The following is a 25,973-nucleotide window of genomic DNA, read 5'->3' on the forward strand; positions in this document are numbered from 1 at the left end:
GTATGTTTAAGTACCTGAGTGCACCTATGACAGAGTCATGTGTGCACAGATGCACAATTATTACATTACATTTTTTTGTGTTACAACAGACGTTAACATTATAAATTAATAAATTCTTTAAGTTTTACTTCGATAACTATTCAATTTAATTAGTTTTATAAGTTGTAGTGTAAGTATAAGTGTAGCTGTAGAGTTTTTACAGGAATCTCACGGGATTGTAGTAAAAACACCATGTGGAAATGGGGGAGATTGTCTCTTTAGTTATTGAACTTTAGCTGTTCACTTTGAAAGCTGCTGACAGAATTCACTCGGTACTGCAATCTTGCCTCAGTGTGTTACGGCACATGAACTCACGATTAGCGTTCAGTTTAACGTACAAGTCCACATGACAGAAAGCTCAGAGTTTCCACTCCGTCTGCAGCGATCAAGAAACTCTCAGACATCACCCCAAATTACTGGGGTCGTAGGTGTTGTGATATTTCCCCGAACTATTACAACTTTATTCTCATAATATCATAAATCTCTGTTTTACATTGGTAGATAACACTTATTTAAAAGAAAAAGGTTTATTTTTTCAGTTTTATGTTGAGCATCTGGTGTAAAGTGCTAAATCCTTATCAACCATCTGAGTTTCCAAAGCAACTAGCTACAACCTAACTAGCATCAAGCAGGATTAGAAAAGCGGCATTTTAGCATGTTCATGCCGTAACTTTCAAATATTGCAACATTTTATTTTAATTTGTGGATTATAAACATTTAGCTTTTTAACCTTTACATCATTAACTGTTACAGTCTTTAAACTGGTGTCCGAGCCATGCAGATATACAGAAATAATGCAGACATTCTGACCAATCACATTCGAGCATTCGGTCACACTGTGATATCAGAGGTGTTTATTAACATAATCAAGGAGAAATGTTTTTGGTGCAGATGTTCTTCAGCAGTCAAGGGTTTAAGGAAACTTTTACTAAAAAATTATTTTGTAGACATGTATAGAAGACGTGTAAATAAATAAATAATAAAAATAATAAAACAAAACAAAAAGGTAAAATAATACAAGTCCGATGGGCAAGTCACCGATTCCTGGTGTTTAAACATGAGCACAGACCCGCTTCAAAACACTTCAAGTAAAACTTAAATAGGAGAACGACATGAGATTTAATGTTTCTGTTAAGACAGATTAGTCTGGGGTAAAACTGAAAGACGATGGGTGACATGATAGTTTAAAAACGAATGTGTGCTGTCGGTTTTATTCTCTCTCTCTCTCTCATCACTGCGTGAGGGAGAACTGGTCCTGTTCGATGGGTTTTTTCACCCACGCGCCGAGACCCGCTTTCTGGAAAGCTTGGATCAGAGTCTGCTTGGCTGAGTGGTAATCTGCCGCACCCAGTTTGGCGTCATGATAGGAAGCAGGTCGAGCCACTCGGATCCTCAGAGTCTGAGAGAGCTGTGAAGGGGTGGGAACAAAAAAATTGAAGAATAAAAGAAAAATTAATATGTTAAAGAATGTACTGTAACAATGTAACAGTGTAACAGGATGTGACAGAGTCTTAAAGCATGTAACAATGTGTTAAAAGGGGTAAAAGTGTGTTAAAGGGTGTAATGATGTGTTATGAGATATAAAAGTATGGAGCGATATCCCGGACAATATTCAAAAGGAATTGCATTTATATTTGCAATTGCGTTTCCCATATGTGGACGCACAAAGTGAGCCATAATTCAAATGCAATTGCAAACTTTGCATTACCGTTTGCTGTTTCGCCTTCGTGAACGCACACTGACTGCCAAATTTCATATAAAAAAGAAAAGTCCATTTGTATTTCCCATGTCTTACAAGTCATGAACCCGCCATATTTAAATAGCAAAATCAATGACCACGTTTTCTTTTTCACTTTCTCTGCGTCGCGCGTCAAGCCGGCAAAATTCAAACGCAATCGCTAATCCATTTGCCAAGTGCATTTCCAACGTGTTATACGGAAACCTGTCAATCAGCATCAGGGGCGGGTCTATACTGTGGGGCGGGATTGTGTGGGGAGTGACGTCACTCGCAGTCGCCGACCAAGAGAGGGGGAATTTGAGCAATGGAGGTGAACCGCAGGAGTGTTATTAGTGTTAAGTTGTGTTATGCGATAAAATGCCCCCTGTCACAGATTGCACCCCCACAAAATCTCTATCAAATATATTAGGACTTCACAATCAAAAATTCATATTATTATTATTATTATCAAATATATTATTAATATTATAATTAACCCTAGGCACGTGACAAATTAATACACAAAAATTAAGACACGTAATACAAATTCTCATATAATGTTTATTTTGTGGAACATTTATTTTGCAGGGTTTTGTCATGTAATACATAAATGTTTACACTAAATAAATATTGTTTATGATGATAAATTACACGAGCGATTTTTATTACAAATAAGCAATATAAAAATATACATATATATGAAAAAAATATATAATTTATATAATTTTTCCAAATACCACATGTCTTTTTTTTATATTGCTTATTTTATAATCAAATTCGTTTGGTGCAATTTGTAAATCATAAACCTATTAATTTATGTTCTAATATAATATTTGATAAAGGTTATGTAGTGGGGGGGGGCAATCGGTGGAGGCATTTTAGCGCATAACATTACAAAAATAAAGTTCAATAGCTTTTTCATTATGTGGATTACACATGTAAAACCAGTTGTACTATAATCCACTCTATCAGTTTTAGTTTGATTTCATTTTTATTATATATATTTTTTTTAATGAATAAAAAGATTAACTGAATTAATATCAAACTGATCATTGCAAAGGGAAGGGTTGTAGTTATTAGCGAGGATAAAGTGCATTATAGTACAGTTGGTTTTACATTTTCTAAATGCCAAATATCTATAGCAAAAAAAGTTATTGAATTTTGTCATTTTTGCAACTCATAATAGACTGTACCAAAGTGCATTCATTTTTTTATACAGTACATATCTTTACAATTATTATTATTTTAATAATAAAAAAACACCCTAACTCTCATTTAACAAATTATCTGTTTTATTGCCAGAAGAACTGTCTGTGTAATCGTTTATTTTAAAATGTACATTGAAATATTTATTAATCAATTAAACAAACAAATTAATAAACAAATAATCCATAACAGTGTAATATGTTTAATGTCCTGTGAGGTATTTCTCTGTAATCTTGTGTATTCTTCTGTAAATAAACGCTTGGGTCTTGGTCATGCACTTTTTATACGGTCCCTTAGTGACTCCATCGCTATAAAGCGCCGGTAAGCAGCGTTTCTGACAGATTTATCTCCAGCAGGCTGTAACAGGAGAAGATCTAAAAAAATATATTTATTTGTAATAGCTTCTCTGTCCACTTCAGAGTAAGAAAATATGCGATTTGTCATTTTTGTGTTTATTTCTTTATAAACAAATGAGATAATCTCGGTTCACCTCCATTGCTCAAATTCCCCCCTCTTGGTCGGCGACTGCGAGTGACGTCACTCCCCACACAATCCCGCCCCACAGTATAGACCCGCCCCTGACGCTGATTGACAGGTTTCTGTCTAACGTGTTGGAAATGCAGTTGTAAATGGATTAGCGATTGTGTTAGAGTTTTGGCGGCTTGACACGCGACGCAAAGAAAGTAAAAAAGCAAACGTGGTCATTGATTTTGCTATTTAAATATGACACGCTCATGACGTGTAAGACATGGGAAATACAAATGGACTTTTCTTTTTTATATGAAATTTGGCAGTCAGTGTGCGTTCATGGAGGCGAAACAGCAAACAGTAATGCAAAGTTTGCAATTGCATTTGAATTATGGCTCACTTTGTGCGTCCACATATGGGAAACGCAATTGCAAATATAATTTGCAGTTCCTTTTGAATATTGTCCGGGATATCATTTCATATAAACGGCTGTAACAGGGTGTGATGTGTTAAAGGGTGGTAGAGTGTGTTATGTGGTATAGTGTGTGTGATGTTGTGTTAAAGGGTGTAAGAGGATATAACATTGTGTTAAAACCCCCGACCTGTTCCTCAGGGACAAACTGAGAGTTATAATTTAACTTAAATTTTTTTAATGATTATTTATAACTTTATTTGTGTGCATAACAATTGTTTAAAGAGCTGCACAAATAAAACTCAACTGAAAGGTAAAGCAGTGTGTTATATTAAAGGGTTTAGTGTGTGTTGTATGTGTGTTAAAACAGTATAACAGGGTGTGATGAGGTTATAAAACCACACCGACGCCGTCTGTAGGATAACGGAGCTGTACCTTGGTGTGCAGACGAACCCAGCGGCTGTACAGGGCGTGTTTGCAGAGGTGAGACGGTCGGCCCAGGTCGTCCTTCCCTGTGGTGGCATTGATGACCTCTAACCCCTGATCCCCCACTGTCCAGTTCACACTGAAGTTTGGAGCTTTACCAGGCTGCCGTGCCTCCGCATTACTGATTCCTGCAAGCATACACACACACACACACAAATTTTTAACAATAAATTAGACAGATGAAACATTTACCAATTATGAATTTATAGTGTTTTTTCACCGTGTTTGCAGTGTACCGCATTTATTATGTATTGTATTTTTTGTTGTTTTTGTGCATAATCATCTTAATTTATACAGCATAGATTTATTTAAAACGTTTTGAATATATATACACGAAACCCTATTCATAAATTTGTATATATATAATTTATGAATAGGGTTTTGTGTTTGTAGCATTTGTATTATGCAGCTAGAACTATAACTCACCCTGACAGGAAGCCTTTATTTATTATTGTATTCATTCGACTCTGTAATGAGATTAACCCCAGATTCCCACCAGGAGCAGATCTACGACAACACGTTTGTGTTTTAGTTTCAGGCTCAGCACGCCTTCACACCCCACAGGGAGCAATTCAGAAGTGGAGAGGCTTGACTTGACTTTTGCCCCGGTGTGAATATTCATGAGGAACGCGTTGCCTGATTAGTGAGTTAATCTGCTTTTAGAAGCGTCTCAGAAGTGTCTTCTGTCAAAAATAGACTTGGAGCTCATCTAGCGTAGCAGAGCAGAGGGACGCTTTTGGGACGCTTCTGAAACATGCTGCAGCACAGAGGTGTGTAAGGATGATAAAGAAGATGATGATAATGATGATGATGATGATGATGATGGGCCGTACCACTGAGCAGTGGCCTGTTGAGGGTGAAAGGTTGTGGTAGCTCTTCTATATCCGCGACCCGCTGGTACATGGCCCTGCTGAGGTGATCCGCGTGGTACAGACTGCCCAGGATTATACTGGAGAAATAGATCGGGCCTGAAAAATAACTCATCAGAGAACCCTGCACTCCCACCACATTCCACCTGAGAGAGAGAGAGAGAGAAAGAGAGAGAAAGAAATAAAGCAAGGGAGAATTCATGGGAGAAAAAAGAAAATGTGAAAGATAGGAAGGAGGAGTAGGACAGAGACAGACCAGGAAAAACATGGGAGAGAAAAACAAAAGAGACAGAGTGCATGAAAGAGAGAATAAGCGAGAGTGAGACATGGGGAGACATTAACAGAGGTTTGACGAGTAATATATGATTTCATTATTATGATATTTTTTTCTTCGTCCTGTAACGACGAGATAAAGACAGACTATTGCTATATTTTAAATGGTGAAAGTGTCTTTAATTATCACTAGTATAATGTTTTGCAGTATCAGCCCTCTCTAATGTCTGTGTGACATGTGCATTACATGTGTTAAATGTGTGTGTGTGTGTGTGTGATGTGGTTCTAATCAGAGTGCTAATCAGTCACTAGTGGCAGCACTGCTGAGTGACTGAACCAGTGAACCACTGAAATCAGACAATCATCTGGGAGTCAGCGGTGAGTCTGTGAGCGTTAATCAGGCTGAGAGTGGAAGCCGAGTAACAGCTGCAGCACACAGCGTTCACACTGCAGGGAAAAACACCAGCTGACATCTGCATGTGGGAACTGTTTAACTGATCAGTGAGTATAAAGTCATCATAAGTATCCAAGCGTCCTGGTGTCGGTCACAGGGGAGGTAACGGGGCCGGTGATGACGGTGATGACGGACGCGATACCTGGCGATCTTATCACTGCACGACATGGTGAGCAGCCTCTCGCCCTGCAGGACCCCGTCCCACGTCTGGATGGTGTTGCTGGAGCGGACCGGGATGGTTCCCTCTCCCGACTCGATCTTAGTGCGCAGCTGTCCTCTGGCTTTTCTGTTCGGGTGTCTGTCTCCCTGATCTGATCCAAACACACAGAGAGGAAGACACACGCTCTCAGCAGCATCAAAACCAGAAAGCACTATTTTAAAAGTCTGAAGTGCTACAGTGGTGTGCGTCCTCCAATCTAAACACACCAGGTGAAAATACTTTTTAGTGGAAATAATTACATTCGGCTGGACTAAACTACAGTGTGATGTGAACTAGACTAAACTGAATTAAATTTAGGAGGATTAAACAGAAGTGAATTGAAGTGGATTAAAGGGAAATAGACCTATATATAGGTATAGGTTAATTAAATTAATTTGAGGTAGACTAAAATAAATTAATTTAAATGAAGTGGACTAAACTGAATGAAATTGGGCTGGACTTAAAATATAATAATTAAACCAAGCTTGACTAAACTGACAACTGATTGGACTAAACTGAATTAAACAAAACTGGATTGAACTAAGATGGACTAAACTGAATTAAACAATAGTGGACTGAACTGAATTTACTTGAGCTGGACTGAATTAAATTAAACAGAATTGGATGGAATTAAATTAACCTGAGCTAGAACAAACTGTATTAAACTGAGCTGGATTTAACTAGATTAAACCAATTAAAATTAACTGGATTGAGTTAAAGTAACTGAATTAGACAAATCAGAACTGAAGTGAATGAACCTGAGCTTGGCTAAACTGAGTTGAACCAAACTAAACTGAAGTGAACTAAAAATGAAGGAGGAGTAAACTGTATATAAATTCTTGATCAAACATAAACCAACCCTTCCTGTCTGAGTGCTCTTCTGTACGCTGTATGTCACATTATAAAAAGACTAATCTGAACCAAAAGGAGTTGAAGAGAAGTGAATTGAGATGACGTGTTCACACCCTCGACGGCAGCTTCATGTGGTGAGAAGATTCGAGCGTCTCCGCACGGCGAGGTGCTGATGTACAGGTGGAACTGAACATCGTCCTTCAGCTGGTAGCCGTGCTCATCACACCGCCGGAATATGGAGCACTCGTGATCCTCTGGGTTGTTACTGCACAACACACACACACACACACACACACCCACACACACACACTTCTGTTAGCGCTGCTCTGTAAATGAAGTCCGCAGCTGACAATAAGCAGGATGGTTTTATGCTCTGTCACCCGTAACACCCATCACTCGATCGCTGTTTAACACTCAGTCACCATGACTGATCAATTACACACACACACACACGCACACACACACGCACTTCACATAATGTGGGTCTGAAATAGAATCTAACAATCAATTCTCCGACCCCGCCGTCTGCTGAGATTGAATTTTCAATCAATTTTTTACAGGACAGATTGGCACCTCTGCATCATTCTCACAACAGATTAGCATTATGTTAGCTACGTACACTCACCAGACCATCGAATATAAAGTCATTTATCACGGCACACACACACCACAAGATTTGTTCGAGTCAATCGTTTAGATTTGCTCTACACACACACACACACACACACACACACACACACACACACACACACACCAAGCCATCTTTAAGCGTTTCCACGACTCACCTGAGGAAGTGCTCCAGCTGGCTGTACAGGTATCTGATTAGCGAACGCCGTGCGATGATCTCAGCGTGACAGTCGTTTAACGCCAGACCTCGGTCACTCATGTACTCCCCGTTTATGCACTTGGTTCCCGTGGAAACGCAGATCACCTGTGCGTCCTTCACATCAGTCCCTGGACATGAAAAATAAGGGAAATGAAGTGATATACATACAGCAAAAATACACTCATTCGCCAAAGTAAAAAAAAACTGAAACATTTCTTAGCTGAATTAAAAAGCAATATCCATTTGGAATGATTATGAGGAAAAAAAACTGTAAGTAATGGCACCCTAGAGAAAATCTATGTCTAACACTCTTCCATGATTTATTTGTCGTTTTCTGTGAGCTTTTTTTTTATGGGCGTGGCTAAAGGTAGGATGTAGGATTGGTTTAATTCATTTAGGTTGTGCAAACATTTTATATGATTAATAAATTATGCGTTTGATGTGTGTGTGTGTGTGTGTGTGTGTGTGTGTGTGTGTATGTGAGTGCATACCTGTTGTCATAACAACACCAGCAAGGACTTTCCGTCGTGCGTGTGGCGATATGAAGTTGTCCGTCAGCTCACTGAACTTCTCCACCACCAGCCGAGACACAGCGTCTGCCAAGACCTGACACACACACACACACACACACACACACACAGGCAGGTGGATGAGAGTGATATTCATCCTGTTTGAACAATGCGCCATTCTCTCTGATGGTAATTAAGATTAGTTTGTTGTGAAGGAAATAGAGGGATTATAGATGGAGGATTATCAGACGCGTAAATAAACACTGAAAATGAAGAGAAAGCCGGAGAGCGTTAACGTTTGACTTGCGTACAAAGCCATTTAAATCACAATTACGCTCTGATTTAATTAATAACACACTAATGAAGATTGACAGGGCTTTTTAAGGAGGGAGAATTTTGGATCCACAAAGCCACTGATGCTGACGAATAATAAAAGAATTGACTTCAACTGTACTAACGGGGACCAAAACTTATCTTACAGAAGATAGAGGCTATAGAATTCAGAACCAGAGCCGTACCTCAGATCTACAGGTGTGTTGGTGCTCGGGGTGTGTAGATTAACCTTAACCCTGGCCGTGTACAATCGTGCTCACCTGCGGCAGGTGTAACTGCAGCCCGTCTCTCGGTATGGGCTGTCTAGACGGCGTCTGGTCCAGCTGCATGTTGAAGAGGCCTGAAAGCGCCGCCTGAGCCGCACGTGCCTTTGCCAGCTTCTTATTTCGTCCTGATCCCTGAAAGACCTGCGAGTCTACCGTTACAGCCATCACGAAGTTCTTAGCGTGGCTTTCTCCGCTTTCAGCCACGAACTCGTACCTGAGGCCCGGCCGCAGCTCATTAAGGATCATCACTGCGTTCTTCCCGTGGCCCACAAGGACCGGTTGTGGCGCCGAAACAGGTGGCGTGCACTCCTTCCTCGGGTGCAGGGTTCCGTTGGTGGTAGAAATAGGGCAGAACAGATCATGAGGCGTCTCAAATCCGTTGAAGAGAGCGTCGGGGAAATCGGCTTGGTCCGAGGTGAAGTCGGTGTTGATGCTGAACGTGTGGCCCATGGCGACGTGAGCTTCCGAGGCGTTGGGGAACTGGACGAAAGAGCGCAACGCCTTTTCCGCTGCGCTTAACTTGGCCTTCTTCTTCGTAGGCCCCGTCCCCTCGAAGCGCTGCCCATTGACCTCCACGCTCATGGCGAAGACTGGAGCGTGCACCGGCCCCGTCTGGGACAGGAGTTTGTACTGAAGGCCCGGTTTGATCTCATTCAGCTGCATGAGCGCGTTCTTCGGTGGCATCGGACCAGGCACTTTCTTGCGCCTCTTGGGACGGAATTTGGAGTGGGCATGGCCTCGATTGCCCTCCTCCAGGGGCCTCTTGCGCTTCAACCCCAGCCGTGTGTTCCTGTTGGCTGCCTGAAGCCCCGTCTTGAACGAGAAGTTATCCAGATTGCGGTTCTCTTTGACGTCTGTGCTGCATGAACCTGCGACGCCCAGAGAGAGCAACTTACAGTGCTTTTCATGCAGGATCTTGTAAATGTAAAATTTAGAGCTTAGGTTATCTCTGCTTTGCAACTGAGTCAAGATGATGCGATTTCTCATTTAACAAAACCCTACACGATATTCAGCCATCTGTAGTGATGTTACTTGTGTCACTTTATGTTGCTGTACTTCCTATACTGATGGTCCATCTGGAAGTTGCAACAAGACAAGTTGGAGACAAGAACTTTTTATTGTGCTTTCAATTTTCTGCATCTAAAACTGCTCTTTAGGAAGTGCTTCATAAGGTAACGTGTTCTAATCACCTTGTTGCAAACCTTTTGTAAAATGCAAAATGTTTTGGTTATAAACTCTTACTGGTGTGATCTGGTTTAGTGTTTACTTGTAATAAAAGTTTAATTGTAGTTCATGTCATGACAATCATGACTAACAGGACACTGTTGCGTACCACATGAGCTTTTAAAAAGACCTGCACACCTACAGGAATAATAATAATAATAATAATAATAATAATAACAGCTAATAAATAAACTCATCCACATCATCAGGTGCAAAGCTGAGTGTAAATTTATAACATTTATAACATCCTGCAGCAAAAGCTCGTTAGGTTACTTTAAGGGCTCAAGGATAAAAAAAAAGAGAGAGTAGGAGAGTAAGGATGAAATGAATAGAGAGAGAGACGAAAAAAAGTCTGTAGGAGGAATCAGGAGTTAAAGGTGGTTTGATGTCAAGGTCATCGTTTATTCTTATAAACAAATAAACAAAATCCTAGTTATATGATACAGTTGGGATTTTTTACTTTCTTTCAGTATGAAGTGTGTAAGTGTGTACTGTGTTAGTCACTGCAGGTTAAGTTTAATACGTTTGAGTTGAATTGGATTGATTGGCGACTTATACAGCTGGCACAAAGGAAACAAAACAGTGATGCAATTACACACACACACACACACACACACACACATCCAATACTTTGTAAACGAAAGACTCAAAGGCAACTAAGTTTGTACTCCACAGTTCTGGATTCTGATTGGTCAGAAGGTGATGTTATGATGTCATTAGCCGCTGACACGACTGCAGGTAGAGCTGCACCTCAGAATTGAGGTGTTTACAGTCCTCTTAAGGTATTAAGCAACAAGAAAAGACAAGCTGAGAGAGAACTATAAACTGCTACAACGGGAAGACCCATCTTTGTTTAATTGGTAAAGAAGATTGCAATAGTTGTCAGACTGGTGTGAAACTAGAGGAATAAAACAGAAGAGATGATGGACGTGGAACCACTTACTCATACTCTCGTCTTCATCCACAGTCACGCTGTGAAACGTCTGTGTGTCCTGAGTGCGACCTACAGAGAGAGAGAGAGAGAGAGAGAGAGAGAGGAACACACATGACCATCAGATGGTCTGTACAGCTCTAAGGGCGGGACTTCAATGTCTAGGGGAAGGTCATCCATAACAACCCGTAACAAAGATTATTAGATTGAGCAGCTGAATCTGTGTGTGTGTGTGGCAAATGAGCAGCAGCTGTAAAATTATTGTGACAGCTCTAAAATAGTGGAGCCGAGTGCTCTGTGTGTGTGTGTGTGTTGACACCCTGATCAATCCGCTTTACACACTAGGCACTAGCTGATTATGCTGCAGTGATGTATTGTGATGTTTAATACACAGCTTTAAGTTACAGCGTACACCAACGTCAAGAAGAGCAAAGAGAACATTTAAGTAAGAAGTCTCTAGTGTTAGGGTTTTTTTAGCAGTGAGGAAGATTTAGGGAGGGGTTCACACTTTTGCGGTCCCCGCTAGTATCACTTTAAGAGAGAGAGCAAAGAAAGAACAGCGAGGAAACTACTCTGTAACAAATCAACAAAAACTAACTTAATCTACGATTTCAAATGTAATTATAAGAGGACAGTAACTAAAATAGAATATGGTGGATAAGACACCAGGACACAGTGGGGGGGACTGGGATGGGATTTAAAATAGAAGGGCTGAAATGTAATTTTTTTTCATATCTTTTTGTTTTGCCCAGACTGACTGTGATACTCAAATTTAAAACTTTTATTATATTCACAACAGACGCAATTGCTGTGAAGCATCACAGTTTGAAAAAAAACAATGCTTTCTCAGAATGGGTATGTGTTACTGTGCTATCTATATGTACTATTATAATTTTGTTTGCGGTTTGCGAGTGTCGCAAGACGAGCAAAGATTTTTAATAAACTTTGACTTGGAAAACAAACAAGTCTTGGTTATATTTTGTATTAATTATTTTTATGTTATTATTTTTTGGGGGCTGTGGAACGAATAATTTGAGTTTCCATTATTTCTTATGGGGAAATATGGGGAAATTCACTTTGATTTACGAGTGTTTTGAAATACGAGTCCGCTTCCGGAACGAATTATGCTCGTAATCCAAGGTTTCACTGTAATGAGCATTTGCATTTTCTCTAAACCTAAGAAAAAAAATCAAATTGTTCAATGAAGATTTATTTTGAATTTAACATAAACTCCAGACAAATGATCTGCAGACACACAATCCCCCGCACCGTGTGACTTTCCATCAGTTCTTAAACCGCACGATCCCTCATGAACTCATCCATAATGAACTCTTTTGCATAAGTGGCTCGTTGTGTTTTATTTGGTGTAAGTTTATAAGATTATAAGAATTAATCACTGAGCTTCCTTTAACACGGTTTCACTTTAAAAGACACAAACACAGCAGGAACTCCTGAAAACAAAGCAAGCATGAAAATGAATGTGTTTCACATGTTCTGACAGAAATCCTTACTGAGTCTCCATGAAGTTAACTTCTCTCCTCAATCTGTAGAACAGACAGCTGACACAACTCCATCTTCTTTGTGGGCGGGTCTAATCGTGTGACAAACCTGCACTCCACCCACATCAAGCTGTAACTTTTTAATGAATCTTTGCATTTACAATCCTGATTCTTGTGCAGTCAAAGAAGCATCTGGTTTAAAGCTGTCAATCCAGCATCCTCGATAGAATATTAGACCAGTCTGATTTGCTTTGTACTCAGACTAGTAAAAGTGTTTAAATGTTAGTGAAGGAAATCAGCAGTCCCCTTGGGCCGATTAGATTAATATTGTGATTCTATAAGTATCACGATTTTATAAATATTCTAATACCCCCCTCACCCCCCAAATTTGTTACAATTTTAACCCTTTAAAAAAATTTAATGAGTAGGTATTAAAGTATATACAGTATTATGTAGCAGATTCATTATAACATTAGTTTTCTCTCTTAAAACCCAACGCAGCATTTAAACATTACAAACTAACTTTAAATACAAGAGTTTAACTTTAAATAAAATTCACCACAAAGATACATTGTTACTGAGTCGCACGTATCTCTGTCATCTGCCATGATTATTATTTCTAAACAAACTTCACAAATAATTCACTCCTACCACACAGAATGAAATTGTGTAAATAGTTCAGAGTGCGCCACCTGTAGGATTATAAAGAAACAGTAACGTTTTACCGCCTCAAATGCCTTCAAAGTCTCATAACTCAACCTGACAATAAGCGCGCGGGTTGAGAAACTGTGTGCACAAGAGTGATTTTTGATAATGTAACGGCAAATAAACGTGCTTCATTTGCACCACGCGGAAGCTTCTGCGCTCGGTACAGCGTGGTTTATATCCGAGGCTAATCGGCCGATCACGGGCACGCCCAATCACACTGACACACCAGACAATTCTGCTTACTATCATGAATGTAAAAATAGCCTTAAAAAAATTATTTTGTAGTGTGGCGATACGTCAATCAGAACATAAAAGACTTACGATTAATAACGGAATAAATTTTCCCCACATTCTCTATGAAATGCTATACAGTAGTGAGGATATAGAATAACAGTCAGAACTACGCAAAAATATAATGAAATATAATATCAATATCATAAAACACATTTCTTAGATTGTAAACTTTTTGTAGTAGCAATTACAACCTGTGATTTAAAGCAAATGTTTTTATTCCTAGAATCCATAGAAACGCTTTAAAATACGACAATAAAATATCTTCACTATATCGGCCATCCGCGAGACACTCTATTCCTGCCCTAATCAGGTTAATAAACAGGTAAATGTCCTCTAAATAAATGGGAGGGTCATGTGAACCACTGATATGCAACAACAACAAAAAAAAGTTAAGGCAGCTCTCCTAAAGACAGGAGTGATTCTCTCTTAATTCATGTGATTTGCGACGATGCTGACGGGACTGTAAGCTTTTACTACCTGCAAAATGTAAAATCCAATCTATATATCAGTCCACCCAAACAACACACACACACACACACTCACATGGGATAGACACACTCTGAGTATCAAACATTACCACCGATCTGAAACTATGAGAAAAGTTATGTTACAATAAAGCATGAAGTGTCATTAAAAAAGCTGTTTTTTTTTATTTTACTATTATATATTATAAAATAAAAATTTATTTTGCTCTTAAAAATCTCTCCCTCTCTCTCTCACACACACACACACTACCGGGTACCTCTACGCTCAGAGCGTTTCTTGCGTCTCCGTTTAGACCTGCGGCGGATCACACAGAGGAGCGACGATGCCATGCTCCCGCAACACGTCCGAGACATGAGGAAAGTCTGACACACAGACACACACACACACTCTCTCTCTCTTTTATATACACCGTCCTATCTCTCTTTCTTTCCCTCTCCTGCGCACACACAAACACGGCTGCTTACACCCCCTCCCACAGAAACAGTGAGCAAATTGAGACAAAAAAAAATACAGTGGGAGAGAGAGAAAACGGGAAAGGAACAATTCAATAAAAGACAATAAAAGTGTGACATGGAGATGTGAGGGAGAAACAGACAGAGATACAGAGACAGACAGAGAGAGAGGAGAGAAATAAAAGGGAAATATTTTTAAAAGATAAAGAGATCTTTTCTCTTTCTCAGGCTTGAAGCTTTTGCTGGAAGTGAAAACAGAGCGCGTTCAGCACCATGGACAGCTACAAAAGGGCGGGGAGCTGAAACTCTCCACGACTGGTAACATATAGCGCTCTAGCTCACAGCTGCTTCTTATGGTCACATGACTGCGGAACTTATTCCTGTGTCCTCTCTCCCTTCAGATTCTGAGCGATCTGAGGAGACTCCCCAGCCGAAAAGCCGATTCCCGAAGACAGAAGACGTCGCTTCTCCTGTGCGCGAAGGCTCTGTGTTCTGCACATCACTTTCTCCCCCGAGCAATCCCCAAAAGCACCTGTGTGTGTGTATGCGTGTTAGTGCACTTCTCAATGTTTTAAAAAGCTCATATAGAGCCAAAGATAAAAATGTAAATATATTCCACGCTCTGGCGTCTCCTGTCGTTTGTGTTTTCCTGCCCTGAGTTTATCCTTTGACACTGTAAAATTAAAGGAAAAAGAATTATAGAAGTTTGCCAGAGTAAGCGTAAGCAGGATTGTTGTTTAGTTCTTGGCCGCCCTCTGGTGGATTCCAGCAGCACTGCACTATATGGAGATGTGCTCTAAAAGTCTCGTCTCCTCTTTTCGTCTAAACCAAATCCAGTCCGGAAGAGCCAGTGTTCAACATAGTTTGGTGATTCTTCTTCTCAACCACAGCTGATTTAACTAATCTGTTCATTACTATGTTCAGTGGGTGTGTTTAGGTGTTGGTAAATTACAAACTGTGCTGGCCACTGGCCCTCCAGGACTGGATTTGGAGACCACTGGTCTAAACCACACTGTATACAGGGTCGCAGGGGGCCTGGAGCCTATCCCAAGAGACTTAGGGCACGAGACGGGGTAAACCCTGGACAGGCTGTCAATCCATCGCATACACACACTCATTTATAACTTTATCTATTTATCTCCTTATAAGGATTTCGTTAACACACCAACACTTCTTAACTTTACAGTTCAAAGTACCTCAGTACTTCAAATGATTTCACAGAACAAAATACAATATTTTGCTGCATACAGAATGTTTTGGCACCCTGTCATTGTGTCACTGAGAACACTTCTTCTTCTTTGTCTTTCGGCTGTCACCACAGCTCATCATCTGCCTCCATCTAACCCGATCCTCTGCATCCTCTTCTCTCACACCAACTAACTTCACGTTCTCGCACAACTAAAACGCACTGATAAAATCACATGACAGGTGATGCTGTTATATGACCAGCTGAGGGCGCTGTGTGCTCACAAATGTCCTGACATGACTTGAAGTACTGAGAATAAAAGAGGAATATGATCACGCTCTGATAATCATCTGACCGCATGCACATTCCTAACAAGAACAAGCAGTAAAATGATTGCTGACACACACACACACACACCAAGACATTTCTGTGAAAAAAAACGGAAAAAAAAACCCTACATTATATATGAACCCACTGGATTTTATTATTATTTTAAAGGTGTCATGATCAGAACAGCATAGCTCATGACAAAATTGTGTGTATGTGTGTGTGTGGCACCAAGACATTTGAATCCTGGAAAGCTGTATGGTGGGGTGTCAGTGGATCGGACATGTTTGTCCTGCACATCCCCTGCTGGAGATCTGGACAATTTGGAGACCTCAGACTCTTTATAGTGAGGAAGTGCTGTGTGTTCTGATTCGTTGCTATCAGAGCCAGCGATCACTTTATTCGTCGGACCTTTATTCACCTTCTCTTGCTAGTTGTCTTATGCATCCAGTGCACCTTTACGTATTTTATCTATAATTGACGCACAGTGAATAAAACGATACAGAACAGAAATTCAATACTAAATGGGAAATGGATGAGGAAATGATTCAGACGAGTGCTTTATTAATAACGTAGCCGGACAGTAAAGCCATAAAGATCTTAATGAAAGTGAGAAAGATTTTACATTACAACATTTCTATCACATGGTCAATTAAACTGATGTTACTACATCACCAGCGCTGCTCAGTTTCGTGCACTTCGTCCATCAAACCTCCTTAACCTAAACTCCTTAATGTTGTCTTAACGACAGACTTGATGTGCTTTTTGGTTTTCCTGATAGTTAAAAGCACAATAATCATGTGCTTTCTTCTGTAAGATAAAAAGCGGCCGATGTAACAAAAAAACAGGATAATGCTGTATTAAAACTGATATACTGAGTTTGATGAATTAATTAAAACTTTCCAACTTTAAAAGAGCTGTCTCTATTTTTTCTTTAAATAATTATAAGCAGCCCTTGATTAGATGAGTTCCATGAGTGCTGATAATAGACAATAACCGTATGAGTCTGACTAAACCCACATTCACACCCAGTCACAGAAGCACTTTCAGTAAGAACACACATCTGATAACGTTATGTCGTCTTAAACAGCACGCCGTCTCTGCAGTAATCACTTCTAAGTCCTTCTGAATCGCCTCTGAGGGCACCGCTTGGTGAGTGGACTAGCTTCCCATTTCACACTATTTGGGATTCGACCCCGGAACCCAGAGCTGATATTCTAAAGTGTAATAAGTGTAAATATAAAGTGAATCTGGTGAGTTTCTCAGGACTGTCCACCACCTCCATGGTTTATTCTCCTCACCTTCTGATATTCAGTACAACAGCACTCTCTCTCATATGATAATGCTTTAGTTTAATTATATACGAGAAACCTTTACATCTGGTATCACGGGCTGTGTTGTTACTCTTTAAACGTCTTCACACACACACACACAAACAAGGTGTAAGTCCCAATTCAACAGCCTCAATTTTATTAACGATTTCCATAAAACAAATGACTTCTACTAATTAACACTCATCGGCATGCGTTTCTTTCCTGCTGTTGACTTTTTTGCAACAAGGATTGATTAAATGGGCTGCCGTTTGCCCTCTGTCACGTCTCATTCTCTCACACACACACACACACACACACACACACACACACACACACAGAGTGGCTGACCTCAGATCTTAGTGTAACTTCAGCACTCCCCAGGGTACCATCCACCAACACTGAGATCTGATATGAAGATAAAAGGTGTGTGTGTGTGTGTGTGTGTGTCTCTACAGCAGCATGGATGGATTTGATTTGCAGCCTATTGTAAATAATGCTCTGTAAAAATAAAACATAAAAAGATAAGTAGAAAAGAAAGTAATGCCCCCGGGGTGTGTGTGTGTGTGTGTGATGAACACACAGACATTGATTATTTTCCTACAACGGCACTGTTTTATTCTTCCTAATTCCTAATTATCTAACAAAGACGATGTACTTTTTATTTGTTTAAAGTCACACTTAACGCTCAAGGCAGAAGCGACTTCCTGTTCTCTCATCTGTTTCAACTATCGTTCCCTCACCAGATTCTTTCTTTTTCATGTTTTGTTAGCGAAACTGCAAAGTGTAAACTCTTCACATCTCAATGATCACACACACATACACACACTTAAACATCTTCATCAGTGTTCTGTGCTCCACTGTGAATGAGCTGTTACTATAGAAACCATAAAACCAGCGCATTAATATGAAAAAGCTCTACTGTCAGAGCTGCTGTTATAGAAAACTAATCAAAACCTTCTGGCCAATCAGGATGCAGAATGTAATCAGAGCATGCTGATTAAACACAGACACAGTTTTTCCTACTTCTCGAAGAGACGTCTGTAATAAAACGTTTTTCTCCTCTGATCACGTTTTATAACTTCTTCCACAGACCAGGTTGTTTTTACAGAATAAATTACATTATCATTTTATTTACAGAACAATAAAAAACAGATTTATGTTACCATTAATAAAAAGTCAGTTTAGTCAGATTACTTAAACTTACAAGACACGGTGAGTTATTATTTTTTTTATATGATTTCTCAGAATTGTCTGGAACTACAGAAAGTAAACATTAGAAGTGGAGTAGAAGTGTTGAGTGTGTGAGAAGAAACATCTGCTAATGAAATGTTTGTCCCCGGGAACTGAAACGCCCAGAGTGCCAGTTTGTCAGTAAAGAGGTGGGACTCAGGGCTGGACCTGTTTCATAGTGGATGAGAGAGAGAGTGACGATAACAAAGCGAATGAGAAAGCTCAGACACCTCGCTCGAAACGTCCTCCATTTCCTCAACGGACCCAATGAGACTTAGTGAGCCGTGAATAAACCCACGCCTCAAAAACGCTCGGACAAAAACAGATTTCTCAACTTCTTTCTTTGCTCAGATACGTCATGGTGTGTAAACATTTTACACACATACAGTACCGTATACATTATGCCTGATGCTGGCTGTATGGGACGCCTTGTAGTAAAGATAAACCCTGCAACCATAACCTGTCCTCAGACAACACTTTCTGCATCATTTACATGCTGATCACTCTCCTGCAAAGCCATGTCCCCTAGCTCTTCATTACACATGAAGATATGTTCCCGTCCCCAGGAAAGACGCTCAACAGAACTATCGGTGTGTGTGTGTGTAAGTGTGTTTACAGTATATATATATAAAATAGTGCTGAGCAATTAATCGCCTTAGACTTGTAAAACTATTTAATTGCCAAAAACTGCTAATTATTCCACATCATATATACATTAACAGGATTTTATTTGGCTAATATTTGCTGCCTCGATTAATATGTTTGTACACAAAACAGTACACGTAATAGTCACATATCTGAGTTTAAATCACAGTCACGGTGTGAGTGAAAATATGTTTTCTGATCAAATCATGCCGCGATATATAACAATTACATACACGATCAGTTTTCAATCTTTACATAACACAAGGGGAATCTGAGAAATTATGAAATAATAAATAATATAATTCATTCTTAAGCGCGCGCACACACACTAACAGCAGTTAGAAAAAAAATAAAAAGATTTTACATTGTGATATATTATATAACAGTTAAATATAATTTTAAATGTAACTAAATTTCAGACATACAAACGTTTTAACATAAAGAAAGCAGCAAACAAGGTGTGTGTGTGTGTGTGTGTGAGAGAGAGAGAGAGAGAGAGAGAGATCATAAGAAGCATAATACTGTTGGTGTCAGTCTTTCGGCTGCTCCCGTCGAGGGGTCGCCACAGCGGACCGTCCGATCCACACAACACCTTGGCACAGGTTTTCGACTGATGCGCTTTCTGGCCAAACTCTCCCATTTTACAGTAACCAGGATTATAACTATTATAATGTCAATTTATTAAAAACAAATATTTTATCTACTTTAAATTGTTCAAATGTTTCATCACATAATGAAAATCATATATTTGTATCCTTTTCTTTTAATGTTTAAATAAGAAAGAACGTATTTTAATTATGTTAATATAATATCTGTCTTGTTAATCATTTTAACTCATTTAACTTCTGCACTGTTCATGTTTAAGGTTTAATATATTTATTCAACATAATAACATCATTTATTCCCCTCTTCATATTTTGGAATATTAATAGAAATATATATTTTTTTAAATTATGACATTTACCTGATTTATAAAGAAATAATCTAATCAACATGACTCTTTTAACATCTCGTTAAATCAGTCCTAAAGCTATATTTCAGTAAACGGCACGGGAACACTGAGTATCACGGACACTTCTGTGGATGATCACTCGCCCCGGGCTCCACTGGGACGAGGACGCCGAGGTAGGCTGCATTCGTTTTTTATTTAAAACGTCAAGAAAAGACATCCCATAATAAGTGTGAAAGTAACTCTTAATAAATGACTGGCCAGTGATTATGATATAAAAAAGCAACACTTTCTCCAGCTTGTGCTCAGTGCAGATGGTGAACAGTGCAGTGTGAATTTGAGGTTAAAAAATAAAAAATGGGTCATTCGCTTTTATTTCTGCGAGTTTTATTTCATCATCTTTGTGATATAAATACAGATTTTAAAAATAGGATCACACTGGTTCCCTAGGATATGCACTCCTCTGCTCTGCCATTTCTCTCTCTCTCTTTCTCTCTCTCTCTGTCCTTTCATCCTGTCCTCCAAACACAGCCCGCTCTGAATCACAGGCGATGATTCATGCATATACTAATTTTTATTTCCTTGTCTTCGTGACTGGCCTACATGGAGAGAGTAAATAAAAAATAGTATACAGGTTGCCCCAAAAGTCTCCACACATACTGCAGAGGAAATTAAAAAATAATTTACTTCATTTAGAAACCATCCTCTAAATGGTCACTGCTTCGTTGTAAACATGCACAGTCGTCTGTGTAAAAAAAACAACAGCATAATAATAAATTAATGAAAGTAATAATAATAATAATAATAATAATAATAGGCTGTTTCTAGTACATGTTCCTGTTTTGTTTTGTTCGATTTTCATTTCTTTGTAAAGTCATTGCATTCTACATCATCTCTTTGCGTTTTAACAGTCTCAGTGATGTCTTCAGGACACAGGAGGTTCTCTAGGTTTCTCTGTAACACCACAACTAAAGTTTTTATTTTAATTTTTTATTATCTGAGAAAGAAACAGAGAGCGGCTAGTAAGGGAACCTCTGTTTATAGCTGCTTGAACGTCTTGAGGATGTTAAAAACTTATAGTTAAATATGAGTTAAAATGAGTGAATACACGTCTTGTGGATGTTTAACAGCATTAAAGGTAACTAAAAACGGATAAACTTTAAACTATAAAAAGCGTGACATTCATTAGCAAATAAAACACTGTAAACAACTCAATAAGTGAAACAGCACACACTATGTGATACAAAAACTGTGGTGTGTCGTATCACACCACTCTGACATGAAGTATTTTTTGTTCAACAACACTTTGTGAAATGTTTCATCCTTTACATACACACTGCCTGGAGTGTTTAAGCATACATTTTAAATGACAAATTAATCACACAATCACAACATAATGCAAGATTTCTTTTTTTCTTCAGAGGACGCTACATCTGCAGAGCAAGAAATAAAAATATAATCGCCACCAGTCCTTAAGTGTGACACTTGCCATGAGAAAGCCAACATTACTGCTTTGTCCATCCCGAGCAGGCCAGAAGTCATAAATTCGAAGTTTATGAAAAGTGTTGCTTTGACTTTCAATAATTATTTAATGAAAGTCTAACAGACTGGAGCAGAAAATAAACGTTTTTTTAAAAAGGAGAATGACTTGGAGGATATGTAAAGGAACGCAGACGAGACGCTACACGCTGCTGACAGATATGTTGGACAGATAAAAAGACGTGTGACGTGATCTCCTGCTCACCACTCACAACCCGAGCCTGACTGGAACAGGCATGTGATGATTGTTTCATCAGATTTAACCTCACCTCAACTTTTCTTTCTCTGCTTCATTATGTACCGGTTTAGTATTTTATCGTGTGGAGAAACACCTCAAACCTCTCTGGGCGAAATAAGCACATTCGGAAAAGATGTGTGTCCTTGTGCCGTATTAAAAACAGCTAATCTGCATGTCAGTGGAAGGAAACTGAAGTACCTGAAGGAAATCCATAAAGCACAGGAAGAAATTGCAAATTCCATGTACACAGACCCTGAGGCAGGAATCGAACTCAAAACCTGGAGATGCAAACCGACGGTGCTAACCACTACGCCAACGTACCGCCCCCGAACACGACTGCCCAAAAAAAAACAACGGGGTATTACAGTTTTAACAGTTTCTCAGTGAAAGAAAAAGATTATTAAATTCAATAAAGAAAAAAAAAGAGAGGTTGGTGAGGAAATGAGTTGAAATGAGTGAATACACGTCTTGTGGAAGTTTAATAGTATTAAAGGTAACTAAAAACAAATAAAATGTACATTGTGTCTGTAATAACTGTAGGAACTGGCAAATTGCTGGGGTATAAACTGATTACAACACTTCGAGACATGTTGTTACGGGAATATAATCAACTTTGTAAAACTGACTCTAAAGAGGGTTCTAGATTACATCTGAAATTTGATGAAAGCGTAAACACTGTGATAAGAGGTGTCAGTATGCCATTTTTATCAACAAGCAGCATTTATTAACATGAAGTTTAGAAGTTTATTTTTTACCACACGAGAACAAACAAGATGTTCACAGTGCATGTTCGATCTCAATCAAATACACACTCACTGAGCACTCCGGCTTTTATTCTGCACAGTTATTATGCTATATACATCACCGGGCTACATGCATAACTCTGTTAGCTTCAGGGTCTGCTCAGTTACTCTCTCTATTACATATTTGTCACAGAGACTCAGTTTCAGTGTCACTTTTATCCTGTTCTTTACACACTTAATACTATTTGCACTGTTCTCACTTTGCACAAATTGCACACTGCAGTTAATGTTATTTCACTTATTAGTTCACTTTTTTTAACTTGTGACTTGTAACTTGTGAGCTAAAATAATGGTCACCACCTAGTACCAATAGGTGCACTAGCCGTACCTCTGAAATCTATATGCCTGGGTTCCTCAATATCATGTGCAATATGATTTAGCAATATTGTGTGCAATATCAATTAAAAATATCATTTAGAAATATTACTCATCACTGTTGCTACATAAATTCTACATTAGAATCTGGTTTCCGCTGCTCTATTGCTATCAGTTGCTGCATTCTATTTTGATGGTTGCTGCATCTTATGTCTGGTTAGTGGATTATTTTTATTTTACTTTATTCATTACTTCACTTCATTGCATATATTTTACTCACTTTGCTTTTGGAGTAGTCTCTGGCACAACAATTTCCTCAGGGACTAAAAAGGTTTTATGTGTATATATTTATATTATAAGTTTTATAATTTTATGCTTTTTATATCTCCTGTGTTTATTTTTCTTAGCATAGTAACTTCTGATCAGTTCTCACATTCTCACCCTGTGTGTACTGACTGTGTGTAAGATATACAGTGTGTAATCACATCTACAACCTGCCTGCGTGTTACTGTCTCTTCTGCTGCTGTATATCTGGACTTTATCTATCTATCTATCTATTAGGATGTGATCTGATACCATCTCAAACCCACTTAGTGCTCAGTGAACACTTTTCTTTTTAGACGCACATCACTCCCATTACTTCACACTGCAGCCTGTAATGCGCTCGTGATTCCATTAACGCGCGCGCGCGCATCGCTTAGATCAGACGGTCAGCGCGCGCTGCTTTATTTGGGGCGCACGGGGAAGATGCAGTGCGCGCGTGCCTTGCGCCGCGCGCGCGACTGGGGCTTTCAAACGCGCGCCGCCCGCACGAGCGTCACGTTTTTCCTTCACCTCAGAGAAATGAATGAGTGAATAAATATAAATAAATAAATAAATAAATAAAAATAGAGAACATCGACTAATTTCTGACAGAAACGTTAGAATATTTCGTTAAACAATTCTCGTAGTGTGACTCATTTTAAAATGAAAAAAAAAAAAAAAGATATACTCACGGTCGCTCTGAAGAGAAAAAAGGGCTCGAGACGTTGGTGTGAAGCTAAGCTAACACTCCACTCCTGTCACACACACACACATACACACACAATCACGACGCGCCAAAAGGAATTAATATTTAAGTCATAAAATAACTAAAACAAATATTGTTTCCTGACAGACTTCACAAATATCTTGAAATACGTAAATGTATCGAAAATAAATATATAAATCTAAAACCTGCGTGACACGAGAGCGCGTGTAATTCCTGAGGCGGCTCCGTTAATGTGAGAGCTGCGGGACGTTGAAAAGAGAAGGCGGGACCTCGGACGCGCGCGGCGTCGCTGATTGGCGACAAAGTGGGCGGGCTCTAAAACACAGACGCGTTCTTATTGCGTGATAATCGTGTGACAGGTGCGTTGCGCCACGCTATTGGTTGGATACCGAGCGCACACGTTTTCATTGTCCATTTTAATCACTGAGAGGAAAAAAAACCCGCTCACCTGTTCGGGCACTGTGAAAGATATTCCGTGTTTTTAAAGTATATATTCTGATCAAAACTCTAAGTGTAGGATGAGCAAGATGATAAACAGCAGCTCCGCCCACCTAATGAATTATTCATAACAGCCAATGATGTTCTTCTTTGCATACATTTGCATATGACGTTCAAAGACCTGAACTGCAATTTCAGTTAAAATATTTATTTCACAGTGAAAACTCTGGTCAGATAACACTTCTAGGAAAATGTTTATCTAAAAAATATTATCATTCACTGTTTAATTGAGAAATTACCATAAATACACAATGTTTTTCAACAGAAAATCAATCATCGGTTTAACACATTTTTTTAGTAATAAGCCTTTAATTACAAATAGGAACCATATTAAAATGTAATTAAATTAATATTAGTGTATTACATTTATTAATAAAGCTCATTTAGAAAAAAAATATGGTTCTGAATATAGAACTACTTATGAAAATACGCAGCACATGTGACGTCATTGTGGAGGAGGGGAGGAGCTTAACGTCTTCGTCCATGTACAGTAGCTCGAATAATAATAATAATACATAAACCAGGGTTATAATTCAGGCCATTTGACTATAATGGCTTTATTTTTGTTCTGAACACACACACACACACACACACACACAATGTTAGCTATTATAAAGTACAAAGGTAAAGTCAGTTATTATAAAACACAAAGAAAACACAGATTAGTCTCATGGGGGTAACAGTATATTTGTTCCTTTATCTTACAATAAAAAACAGGAGTAAAAAAAAATGTGCATGACGATAAGAGGAAAGTGAAATTAAATACTAATTAAAGGAAAGACTGCAAAGCATAAAATCATGTGATCAGATCATGGGTGGATAAATACATTTACTCTTCATCTATTAATTCTGTCTTAAGGGGTTTATTCTTCAAAGTTTTGGACAGATTCTTGTATAAAGTATAGGACATATATGTTCTGCTTTTATCTCAGCTACTCAGAGACTGGAACTTAGACTGAAACATCCAAACTGTTTCCGTCTGTTTGTTAATGACACATTGGTATCTGAAAAAATATGCTTGTACATAACACATACCATGCACAGGTGATTACACAGGATATGTTATTTACAGGATTTATTTGAGTCAGAGGTTGCAACATGATAAAAAATACATAAAATTTATTTTAAGTTTTAGTTACAGTAACTCTTTTTTTGTCACAATAAGGATATTATTAATTTATTTAGTAATATTTGTGAAGTAAGAGTTTGGTTGGTTTATCCTTACCTTGAGTCAGTCTCCAGATGTTACAGTTGCTATTCAATTCAAATTAAGAATTTGAAGAGCAGCAACCGCAACAACAAACAATTCTGCCATCTAAACATTTCCAATCATTTTTTAAAAAGGAAAATTCACAGTCACAGAATCACAGTCATGGTGCATATTAAAAACTCTCCTG

General features: G+C 38.8%; 1 protein-coding gene across 4 annotated transcripts; it reads right to left on the minus strand.

The window, feature by feature from the left end:
• Positions 1–811: 811 nt before the first annotated feature.
• Positions 812–25,973, minus strand: adarb1a (adenosine deaminase RNA specific B1a). Of its 4 annotated transcripts, none has more exons than XM_053491281.1 (11): positions 25,802–25,973; positions 24,044–24,106; positions 11,077–11,136; positions 8,904–9,778; positions 8,293–8,407; positions 7,761–7,929; positions 7,089–7,240; positions 6,067–6,235; positions 5,162–5,343; positions 4,278–4,456; positions 812–1,447 (listed from the first exon to the last, which is right to left on the minus strand). In XM_053491281.1, exons 3-11 carry the CDS (start codon positions 11,078–11,080, stop codon positions 1,271–1,273), a joined length of 2,022 nt encoding a protein of 673 aa, XP_053347256.1. In that variant the 5' UTR covers positions 11,081–11,136; positions 24,044–24,106; positions 25,802–25,973; the 3' UTR covers positions 812–1,270. The 4 variants fall into 4 exon arrangements, with proteins under 4 accessions (XP_053347256.1, XP_053347254.1, XP_053347255.1 ...); XM_053491279.1 differs by lacking the exon at positions 25,802–25,973 and adding an exon at positions 24,264–24,347; XM_053491280.1 differs by lacking the exon at positions 25,802–25,973 and having other exon boundaries at positions 24,044–24,293.

Source organism: Clarias gariepinus, chromosome 3 (genome assembly GCF_024256425.1).
Source record: "Clarias gariepinus isolate MV-2021 ecotype Netherlands chromosome 3, CGAR_prim_01v2, whole genome shotgun sequence".
NCBI classification, from domain to species: Eukaryota; Metazoa; Chordata; class Actinopteri; order Siluriformes; family Clariidae; genus Clarias; species Clarias gariepinus.